The sequence below is a fragment of the Anneissia japonica genome, unplaced genomic scaffold (assembly GCF_011630105.1).
Source record: "Anneissia japonica isolate Jap-2015-1 unplaced genomic scaffold, ASM1163010v1 scaffold3709_len703521_cov189, whole genome shotgun sequence".
NCBI lineage: Eukaryota > Metazoa > Echinodermata > Crinoidea > Comatulida > Comatulidae > Anneissia > Anneissia japonica.
In genome coordinates this window covers 137673-150290 of record NW_022694779.1, presented here as the reverse complement: position 1 = coordinate 150290, position 12618 = coordinate 137673, and the positions used below count along the sequence as shown (strand labels likewise).

General features: G+C 35.5%; 1 protein-coding gene across 1 annotated transcript in view; it reads right to left on the bottom strand.

Moving 5' to 3' along the window:
- Positions 1-12618, bottom strand: part of LOC117101290 (protein jagged-1b-like) — a 74497-nt gene continuing 61879 nt past the window's right edge. The window contains exons 23-25 of the mRNA XM_033241246.1: positions 1923-2048; positions 1562-1718; positions 1-1149 (exon numbers count right to left, since the gene is read on the bottom strand). Of these exons, the coding sequence (XP_033097137.1) occupies positions 824-1149; positions 1562-1718; positions 1923-2048 (609 nt within the window). The 3' untranslated portion in view covers positions 1-823. The remainder of the gene's footprint in view (positions 1150-1561; positions 1719-1922; positions 2049-12618) is intronic.

Sequence of the window (12618 nt, the reverse complement as noted above, 5' to 3'; positions counted from 1 at the left end):
GACGCATGCGCATTTGCATAAATGTCTACACACACACATACACACTACACACAATAAAAAACATAGGAAATAGCAAGAGTGATTACAATAGTTCCTATTGCATTACATGCATAGGAACTAATAATGTTATCAATGATATTACAGCCTAATTAACTTTTTAGAAACTGTCAAGGTTGGTTTTACTCCGAAATTACAACCACACTTACTGTGGTTCGGAATGATCTCTGTTAATCTAAAATACTATCATCATATACATAATACATGCAACATAAATACAAGGTGAAAGGTCATATGGAATGCTGCCCTCAATCCCAGGTAAGGACCACTTTGATAATATTCAACACATGATGTTTTTCAAAATAGAATGTTTTGGAGTTTGTGACACTTACTCAGGCAATGGCCAAAGATCATACGATCAAAGTGACACAAAAAACTAACTTCAGACACAACAAACGACATGTAAACTGAAGATCGATCGACTTCAAATCAATAAAGATCAATATGAAAATAAATATCTAATATCTATCAATAACTGTCTTTTAATTCAAGTTCTTGAAGTCCATATAAAACTAAATATTTTGGTGGAATTACCGCTGAAAAAGTTTGGAGAGTTTAATCTGTGATGATAGGAGGGAAGCTATTTCCCTAGCAGCATAGTTATCTACCATGGTTACTGTTGCTATGGTGCATTACAGTGTTGCTATGAAGACCATGTTTTCACAAATATTTGGGAAACATTTTAACATTAATAATTATTCAGATCTTCTCCACATTCAAATGCAAAGAGTTCTTCTGTTTGGTCCTTGTGTTCTCCATGTGAACATCAACAGTGCATTTTTGTGTGTGTTTCTTCCACATGTTTTTCGCTATGTGTATATTTTGTGCTCGGCGTGCGTGACGCATCGCCTGATGTAGCTGCTTTGCTACTGCCTGCCGCTCTTTGGTTTGTAAAAAGCTGATTATGATATCGTTTTATTGCGGCTTGTTGTTGATTATTTTTAGGCTCTGATGGAGATGTGTCTTCCTCGTCCTCGCGAGGGACCTGCTTTCTTCTGTGACGTTGATAAACTCGGTAAAAAACAAACAGTAATAGAATCACGGACAGCAATAGCACAACAAGTAGTGTAAACATCCACAGATTCTGCGTAACTACAAAAAGAAAATGACAACTAATATTAATACTGTAACAATGTATATATGGCAGGGGTGGATCCAGGGATGTCTGAAAGGGGGGGACAGAAAGGGGTCCGAAAGTGGGGCTGATCACAATTACACCACCATAGGGGGTCCGGGAGAATTCCCCCGCAAAATTCTTGTTTCCTAGACACCTGAAAATAACCTCTGAGGCATTTTGGGTGATTAATTTTTTTTCCTTTCCAAAAAGGGGAGCCTCTAAATCCGCCACTGTATGGAAAGTTTAATACATATAATTTTTAATCATTAGGCGAAATGCCTAAGCCTCTGGATGTCCCTCAGAGGTTGCCAGGTTCTCGGAAATTTTCATTTTTATTATTATTATTATTATCATCATCATCTTGTCTTCTCCATTGTTTGTACTTACATTGATTATTTTGGGATGACTGAAGTGAGTATGTTAATTTTTGAATGGTGACGACAGCTGACAGCACTAAATTACTGGTACCAGGTAGTTCCAAGTAATCTACGATGGCATTGATGAGCGCAACTGTACTGTTAGCTTCTTTCACCTCTGGCAATGACTGCAAATGAAATATTATATTTATATTATATTTAAAATTGATTGATTGAATTTATTTAATGCCCAATATGTGAGAGTGAGATTCAGATTTTAACATTTTATACCAGGGCAAAATTGCACTGCGCGGAGGCTATGATTTTACTGCGTTGCGTAAAAGAAGGAATTCTAGTTATTACTTAAATGATGATGGTAAAAAGTGACTTACCACAGCAACTGCGATTGAATCAGGGGGTAGTTCGGAGCAAAGTAACACCACTGGTCCAACATTGTCACTAACAAACAAGGCAGCACTGTACCGGAACAGAAGGCATACATCATCTACAGATATGCCCTGAAATACAATAAAACAAAATCATAATTGCTAAAGTACTGACTCCGTTCCAAAATATAATTTACATTTAATTTATAATATTTTATCCTTAGAACTAAAATTTCACATGTATTTAGAGAAATATAAATAAAACACAGAAAAAACAAATTGATTGATGGATTGATTGAATACAAATTATTGGCGAAAGGCTCTTACTATAATGGACAATTTATTTATTTTTCCAGTTTATCCAATTTAGCAACACAATGCAAATCTCTATATAGACGATGGATTGGAGAGCTTATAGGAAAAGAATATTGATTGCCATTAGAATGTATTTCTTTGTATACAAAACCAGAACACACAAACACATTATAAATTTTATTAAAAAATAAATGATTGAAATAATAAATATGTTAATAGATTTAAAATGATTTCTGATTTTCTGTTACTATTGCTTTAAAATGATTTACAAGATTATACTATTCTCTCTGTTTTCCTTTGTCAGTTTGAACAATATTTGTTTAACTTCTGAATTCTTTTTATTTTGTTGTATATTTTTATAGACTTTTTATATATATACAGTAGTTAAGCTTTATGATGAATAAAAAGTGTAGCCACCTAAGCCTTAGTCTGATATAGAACAATATATATGATGAATAAAAAGTATAGCTAGAGAAGTCTCAAAAGTGCTGCTGTTATTTACTTTATACTTTCAACAATATATATGAAATTACAGCAGCACTTTTAAGACTAACGATAAAATTTATTCTCTAGCTTTCGTCCACACAGCGGACTTCAACTGTAGTGTTATCCCCTGGGTTGAGAAGTGAGCCCTCTGTAGTTATTATATAAGTTACCGACAGTGGCCATGTTTTCTTTTTTGAGGTAAATAGGTACCAGAGCGGCCAAAAGGTACAGTAGATTAATAAATACAGTTTAACAACAAATATGCTTTGTAATAACAATAGTTCAATTATATAATAAGTCCTATATTCGATTATACCAAACAATATACAGTAGATAGGCCTAGAAATTCTATACGGTAATACATAGCCTAGGCATAGGCCCGCCTGTGTACACACACGCTGTACGGCGAAAGAAAGCCTAGATAGCCAGATTACACTTGGCGTTGTCGTAGTGTAAGGGAATATCAAACTATTGTACTGTTATGATACACCATAATTATAATGATTTGTTTTTTTGTTATAGTTTCACGGTGGTGTTGAGGTGTTAAGTTAATAAAGACCGAAGGTCGTGTCACACCCACCAGCAGTCGAGACTCAGCCCTAATTTGTTTTGTTTTGAATCGTCATGGTACCCACGGCTAAGGCAGCTTGGTCGTTGACGCAGCGTGTTTTACAATACTAGCAACGGAAAATATCATCAACTCAGACAGCGTTGGCCGATACAGCCCGATGCGATTTGTTGTTGCGTCGGGTCTGTGCGAGTTAAATGCAGACGCGATGGTGTGCGTCGGGGAGAGTCGCGTCGTAGAATATTAAACATGTTTAATATTTCTCCCGATGGCTTAAGACTGTCCCCGACAATAAATCTGGTCAGGCTGCGTCGGCTGACGCTGTCTGAGTTGGCATTAACAGAACCTAAATCGAGGTAAGGCTAGGCCTAGCCTAGCAGTGTTGGATAGAGTAATGTTTTCGGTGCCTACTATATTTCTTCGCACGACCTATCGCAAAATCAAACAGGAAAAATTCATCCGCATTTATTTTTTGTGTGGAACACAAAAAATCAAATTTCAGTCTTATTTTACATTTTTTTTATGCTTAGGAATGTCAAAATTTAGTTAAACTAGCAATTTCGTATAATTTATAAATCTTTATAACATTATACAAAAATTAGATTTTTCTTAACAACAGAAATTTTGCCAGGAATGGGGCTTTAAGATACAGTACCATATCTCTAGCAACAACGTACAGTATTTATAAACAGCCTGGTTTGTGAGTCTTTATGATGGTGCTTTATAACCGGCAACAGTAACCTTTAAACCTAGCTAATGCCTACCTACAACTCTTACTTAAAAGGCCTCCCTTGCTGGTTAGGTTAGTAGAAGCAGCTAGGGGCCTAGGCCTACGCCTGTTTAGACTACGCCGCTCCTAGACCTACCTAGCAAATGCTACAGCATTATATTAGTTAGGCCTAGGTCAGGCCTACCCTCTCCCTGCCAGCTGGACCCTGCTGAGACCCTGGACTTGGATTTGACAACGCCCACATATGCAACTGTCATAATTAATAAACATAACATACATAAGTAAATGAACATATACGTTATCCTATATTAAACCAATAGTTTAAACTTAGGACTATTTAGTATCTTTTTGACTCAATTTTGTAATCAGTTCTGCGTGTGTAGTGCCTGTGGACCTCCACGCCATAATGATGAATGAACGGTCTTAAGTGCGCCCCCATAAAAAAACAAAACAACGCTGTTATTTTGGTTGTTCTCAAATAGGCGAGGCTGGTGTCTAGCAGGTGGTAGAAGTATACCGCCATTCCATAGATTTCTTATGAACCACATTAACCAATGATGCACGGAAAGTTCATATGCAAATGCATATTATCAAGCAAAGATTACAAATCACATACAACTAGGACTAGGCCTATACACAGTCATTTGATTTTTTTTTTGTGTGCAGAGAACGACAACAAAACACGAAACGACGACGGCGGATGCGGGATCGGTTCCTGTATCTAGTTTGTAGTTGAGGGCGCTCTAGATTTATTTAATTTCATTTTTTTAAATACTGTAATAAATATAGGACCCCCCCTCCAATTAAGACCACTTTTGAGACCGATGTTTCCATCATGGTATTTAGCAGTTTTGGTCTCTATTTACAATGATAAAAATAAAAGACATATTTTAATGGGACAAATGTGTGAGAAATTCAATTAGGCCTACTTTGTAAAATTGTACATTTATAAATCCAGAACATCAAATAAAGGTTCCCCTGGAGAAAATTCCTGTTGATCCTGTTAGAATTTCATCAGGTATTAACAGGTATATGTAGGCCTACATGTACATAACAGGTAATGAATAACCAACAAAGTTCCACTTTTTGATTGGTTCTGATTGGTAAATATTTTACCAATCAGAACGGGGTTCCCGACGTGCCTGAGTAAAAATTCTAATGCGCCATTTTTGTACAGTAACCAATTCGAAAAAAAAAAGTTACTAATGTAGTACCTTTTCTTCTTTACAGTTGTGTCCCAGTAGAGTCTTTGATTCGTCTGATCCTCCTGGGTAGGCTATAGTGATCAAGCAAAGCGAGGCTTTGAGGCCCCGGTTTTGAAAAAAAAATCATGTATGGTGCAAATGTAAGACTGGTGGTCAGTAACGATTGCCAATTGCATATAGTCCTATACTTGTTTATTTAATTTGAATTAACATCGTCATTCGACAAAGAATAATTCCACAGCCCATAATCCAATGAAAAGGCACTGATGTTTGATTTTAGAATCATCCTCTAGTTCTTAAAAAAATAAATCAGCTGAAACCCCATCAATTCCTTGGACAATTAAAGATCTGATCTAGTATCTGTAAAGTCTCTCTTATGATAAATCCCTAACCTCAAGAAACATCTTAGTCACGTTGCTGTACATTCTCTAAGTTATCTTCCTCTCTTTTAAAAATTGGGTTATAAATAACATTCCACAATTAGGATTTGGTCTACAGACTTAAAAAATTTCAATATAGCCATTTCCTCAAAATTCTAAAAGGCCGTTTAATCATTCCCAATTACGGTACAGGTCTATTTGCTTTCTTACATCCACATCAGCAACATTCTGGAGTTGAAACTAGCATCAAAGGTAACTATGGAATTTCAGCATTAAACATAAAGGAGGAACATTTTGAATTGATTCTACCATAGTGAACAACTTTAGACCTACATTTGTCGTTTATTGAATGACAAATTCCACTCTCGAGACCACTCGCACAGGACATTTATGTCTTAGTGGAGACTAAATATCATCAACTCAGTCCACAGCTCTCAAAGCCAAGTATCAACTGCAAACAATTTTACAGAAGAATTGGATACCGTACTAAAGGCAAACATTTCCGTATCATGGTGCTTTGCTCTAGAAAATTACTTTGCTTTGCTCTAGAAAATTACATATTTCTAAAGCAATTGTAATGTCGACACGCACGTTATTGTTTGATTCTTTAAAGTTGTTTGACAATTTTGTATACTATTTAATATTTAAAATAGTGGTGATGTTTGTTCTGTTGGCGTCAGTATTTTTTTTTTTGAAAGTTTCAATAACCACGACTAGTTTCTTCACACGTACTCAACCGCAATCTACATCATTTTTGATCCGCTTCACTGCCAGACGGCAAGAAGATTGTTTTCCAAATCTTTTCCAACAAGTCATGAAACAGTTTAGTATTATTTGAATTAATTCAAGGCTATTTCCTTCATTTAGGTATACATTTTACATAAATTTTTTTTTCAAAACAATACATGAAATGCTTCATATCTTTTGAATTACATCAAGGTTATTTTCTTCATTCAGTAAACTGAGATATTCTGTACCATGTTGCTATGCTCTAGAAAATTACTTTTGAAAATATATACACAAAAAAGAAATAACATTTCCGTATCATGGTGCTTTGCTCTAGAAAATTACATGTTTCTAAAGCAATTGTAATGCCGACACGCACGTTATTGTTTGATTCTTTAAAGTTGTTTGACTATTTTGTACACTATTTAATATTTAGAATAGTGCAAATGATTGTTCTGTTGGCGTCAGTATTTTGTTTAAAGTTTCAATAATCACGACTAGTTTCTTAACACGTACTCAACCGCAATCTACATCATTTTTTATCCGCTTCACTGCCAGGCGGCAAGAAGATTGTTTTCCAAATCTTTTCCAACAAGTCATGAAACAGTTTAGTATTATTTGAATTAATTCAAGGCTATTTCCTTCATTTAAGTATTCATTTACATAAGCTTCGTACCACAGTACGATGCACTACAATACTTTCGGAACATACTTTAAAGTTTGTTCAACTATTTTGTACACGATTTTGAATGACTTCATGAATACGTTTTAAATTTACGGTACTTCACTACAAAGAACCGAAATGTTCTCAATAGGTCTAACCTGGCTCTGTGACCATTCTACTATTTTATAATTATATGTTTATTCTGAAATCACATACATAGCATACGAGTACCAATAAACGTGTTATTATATCTGATAGTTTTCATTTGTCTATTTTGGGGCCTGAATTTTGTGTAGTGAATAAGTTGTTTAGAAGTATGGCGGCTTGAAAGTTGGTGAATTTATATACGTTTCTACATAAAATTACAAAATTTTAGAGTTTAGAGTTAAAATATTGAACCCAAACTTAAAAAATAGTAAGATTAAAGGTAATACTTTATATTTATGACATAATCACATTTTGCTCAAATTACATGTTATACTGGGGACTATCAAATTTTGTTTGACAAATTGTTGTGATGTGCCAATATCATGCCATATGGGCATCACAATCACGCCCGTATATTGGTTATGATGATATGACACCTAAATATGGGAATATCAAATTTAATTGTCAAATAAAAATAGTAGTGTGGATGCAGCTCTATATTATTTTACTATATTCTGCATCAAAATTAATAAGATGTAAAAATTATTTTTTCTAGGAATCTAGGGATCAAAATTTTCCCGGGGGAGGACCCCCTTTCTTCTTTTTGGGTTTTTTGGAACTTTCTGAACCCCCTCTTTGAAATCCCGGATCCGCCCCTGACACAATGACATAACAAATATTACCAACCAAATAAATAATGGACATTCACATAGCCCTGCCTGTCTATGCATTTATTATTTGTTTTAAATCCATAGTTTTTTTGAAATTATTAAGATGCCGTGCAAGATTTATACAATTACTTTTTTCATTTTCTGATAAGTTTTGTGTCATTGTTATCTGTCTTACTTTTTGACTACATTTTCTTTTCATGTCAAAACGTCTGTCTGTACATTTCTCTGTCTCTAATATTTTCATCTTTCTGAATTTTTTCAAATCTTCATAAAATGAATCCCCAGATTCTCTAATTCGCCGCCAAAATGTTCGGTTGAAATGATCATATAAGATCATATAACAGGACGTCTGCACTATTCCATGACCGAATGGTTTCTTTCAGAGTTTCGTTCAAAACAGTTCGAGCAATTCTGACATTCTTCGATAAATACAACATATCAAATTGCCAGCAAAATATGTTCTTTAGTAGGATCAAAGATTCGTCAAAATATTCATTTATCATCACCAAGTCAAATTGAACTTCAAGTTGTTTCAATTTATATCGAATGAGCGATTCATCTAGAAATGCTGATGACGGTAATCAAAGAACACGAAATTGATCATTTAATGCCCTTTCTGAATACGTAAATCCTTGCATACCCATGTATCTTTTTGGGTTGCGCATAAATGTTCCAATATTCCATATCGAAAAACGCAAATGCCGACTCAAGTTGAAGACTTTCAACAGATGCATTACGACATGCCTTACCTTTTTGGTATCCTCGTTCTATTATTATCATTTATAATCTTCAACGTATTTAAAAACCCTATCAGTGTAAACAATCTTTCACCTTTACGAGTTTTACATCGGGACCATCGTTAATTGATCTGTTAAAGAAACTGCCCACACACTTTTCATTTGAAGCTACTTTCATCTTCCTGAATATGTTCAGGTCGTCAAAAAATGTATTCCCGTATTCAGAAATTCGGCGCCAAAATGTTCGGTTAAAATGTTCATGCAACAGGACGTCTGCACTATTCCAAGATCGAATTTTTTCTTTGAGTGTTGAGGTTAATAATGCTCGATAAGACTTCGATCTGACTCTCTTCGATAAATACAAGATATCATCAAACTGCCAGCATAGTGTTTTCTTTAGTAGGATCAAAGATTCATCAAAGTATTCATTTATCATCACTAAATCAATTTCAAATTCAAGTTGTTTTAATTTATAACGAATAAACCATTCATCTGTAAATTTTGATTCCGGTAATCCGAGATAACGAAATTGACCGTTTAATGATTTCTCGTGATGCCTAAATCTTTTTGTGTTCTTGTACTTCTCCGGACTCTGCATAAATTCTTCAATCGGATTTTCAAATTGTTCAAGATGCAGCTCTTGTGGCATTTTGAAATAGAAAAATGCCGACTCAAATTGTGCAGTCGGTTCTCGTATTATGGTCACGTACTTTGCGTCTCCGAATACGAAATCCATTTCAGGTCTATTGTAAAGTGTATGACTAACAAACATCTTTAGATTTGGCTGTCCTTCCAGCATCTGTCGATAAAATGGGCGATCTTCTTTAATAGACCTGAATCTGGGCAACTTGAGGTTGTGTGTGTAGGCATACCGTCCTAGAATGGATGCAATCGTCGAGCCGCCTGTCTTATGTGTCTTTAGTAAGACAACTCTTGTCACTGGGGAACACAACTGCTCTTCATATGCACTGAAGTTTGAACGGAAGTTGAATGACAAATGATTCTAAAATATAAAAGTTACAAACATGCGTTATTTGATTAAAGGACTTATCAGTTCATAATAATAACGCAGGATTGGCCTATCATACGCAAAAAAAAAAAAAAAATGTGATATGAGGTGATCATTAATAACTTAAGAGTGGTTAGTTACTTCGGACATTTTCAATGGGGTGGGAGACAAGCTTGTAAGTAGGTGGGGGGTGGGTGGCAGGACATGAGAGCGATGGGTTGACATGTATATGAAATTACATAACCTAATGCCTATCATGCCGCTAAGCATACCGTAGAACCTCATTGAAGCCCAGTAGGCTTAATCTCGAGATAAAGTAAAGCCCCGCATTTTTTTTAGTTTGAAAAAGTAGCCTCGAGAAGAAACCTATCTCGGAAAGAAGCCCATGGCCTTCTTTTCAAGATAGCGTAGGCTTCTTTTTGAGATAGTACAGTACAAACACTGTACATGAATTTCAGAAAACAAAATAAATTAAAAAGCAAGCTTGATTTATACAGTTATGTGATTTAATGCCATTTAAATACACTTTATGATATAAATTAATGTTACAGTGGCCTTATTTATTGTTTTATAGTACGAATCCACAAAATTTACAGCATTCATGCGAGGTTTTATGGTATTGTGTTTGAAAATTTGACCAGACATCACTGAAGGCGAGTTGGTTGGTCAAGCGGTTAAGTCAGGGGCACCGTAACCTTCAGCTATAATATCGGCGTTGGTTCAAACGGCTCACTCGCCAATGGTTCCGGTAGTGGAACAAGTCTCGGAAAAGGACTTACAACGTAGGCCCAGTGTACGCATTGTCTCGTGTGCACTTTAAAGAACCCAGTACATTATTCGAGAGGAGTAGGGGGTTACCTCGGAGAATTGGTCCATTCAGTAACCTGTCCCCTGCGGATATGCCACATAGGATAGTGATTTAATTTCACTTATTGGCATCCTTGGCGCTCGGGCCTAAAGAAATGAAATGGAAGACCTATGTTTATCCACCTCACCTCTCGGGGGATCTTAAGCGCCTGAAAAGTCAGGCTCTGGAGGGAAAACAAAAAAACTGGGGAACGGTTATAATAAAAATACAGATTTTTGAATATTTCAAAAACTGGGGAAATAAGTGGCATAACAACCTTTTTCACACCCCCCCCCCCCCCACACCCCCCCCCCACAAAGCTTTTAAATATTAAACAATCTGCGTTCCTCCTTGAGATGTCAAGGAGCACCTGTTGGCTAGATCTTAGTACGGCCCACGTTTCTTTATGTTTAGCAAGTCGGAGATATATTTCGGAGCAGAACCAATAATTACCTGACCAAATAACAAGGACTAAGAGCTCCCAAGTCTCTCGGATTGCCCGAAGTTTCCAGAAATTTTAGTTCATCTTCAGGTGTCCTGGAAATTCCAAATTTTCACCCGCAATTTGCATTTTAACAGATTTCACAATAGGAGCTTATGCTAAGCAAAATTTTCCCATTCTTGTGCATTAAATATGGCAGACATAAGATTTAGAGAACATTTCTAAGCAACAATAAGGTATTAACAGTGACCTAAACCTGTCCAGTCTCTCGATCTTTATATTGAACATGTTTTAAAATTTATATACACATATTCTTTTACATGCTTTTTAACTAGCGTAGTACACGCGTCGCAAACCTCTGTCCCTGCTCAACAAGTTCTCCAGGAATTTGGCTTTCACAACTTGGAACCCCTGACCTGGACTACACCCTTACAAATAGGCCTACTCATTAAACCTCGTCCTTCCACTAGCCACCATAGTTCCTTCCTATAGCTCTGAATAAAAATTGTAGTAACACGTGATTGGTAATTTAATTGGCAATCCTTACCTTAGGATCCGAGTAAAGGAGAAATATAAATTTCGAAGATATAAGCATAGTAATCAAGGCTATGATAATCAAAACAAGAAAGACGTATAGGCCTACTATTTTATCCATTTCTTGATGATCCAACGATACTGTATGCTCAAAGACGTACCTGTTAAAGACTGTTCACACAAAGTTACTACACCCCAGTGGGTTTCAATTGGTTCATGAAAACGCACCTGAATTGTTTTTTATAACTCAGTCACCATTTGGAAAGCATTGGCCAAGAGACGGTTTGTTTTCTGGGCTTTTTATGTATTTTTATTTCGTTGATAGTGAATTTTCAAAATTTAATTATTTTAAAGATGCAATTAATAATAATAAGTACCGTATATATTTTTAGTCTATCTAATAGGTGAGATTTTTGTGCTCTCTCGTCTGTATATTTGATATATTTAAATTTTATATATTTTATCAGCCTGTTAGTGGCGATGATTTGCTGTTGGTCTGTTGAAATGAAATAAATAAATACATAATATTTTTGTAATATCATTATATAATGTTGTATATTTTGATATTGTATTTTATCATCATTATGTAAAGTGCATTGAACTGATGTAAAGAGAAAAAGAATAAGGTAAAGAAAGGAGTAAGAAAAGAAAATGTAATGGAAAGAAAGAAATGTATAGGAATGTAAAGGAAAGGAAAAGATAAGAACTTTAAGGAAACGAAAATAAAAAAAAAATTGAAAAAATGAGTCAAAGAGAAAGTGGGTTTTAGCAGTTACTGCCTTGATGTAGTGTGAACAACTGTGGTTCAGTTGACGCCAGAGTACTTCAGTGTTTCAGTGTTGGGTTGTGCGATGGTTTCACGTCATCCAGGAAAATGTTTCCTGTTGGTCCAGCGATTTGCTAGATGAAAAACAGAAGAGACCGCTTTTCAGGGATGCTACAAAACTTTAAATTGATGGAGTATTAACTCAATAAATCCAAGAATGTGCAGGGACATTACAAGAAATATATGTATCTAAAGAGACGGTGCTAGAACAAATTCTTGTGGGACATCATTACAAAGTTTGTGTATTCTACTCCGTCTTTTCAAGGGGATTTACGAGTCTTGAAGGGCTACCATGGAAATTAATTACCTCTGATGGAACTTCCAATGAAAACCCTAGTGGTCCAATTGGCATCTGTATTGAGTAGAAGATCCCGGTTTTAAATCCCGATTTTTCATACTCAGGCCCGTATATATA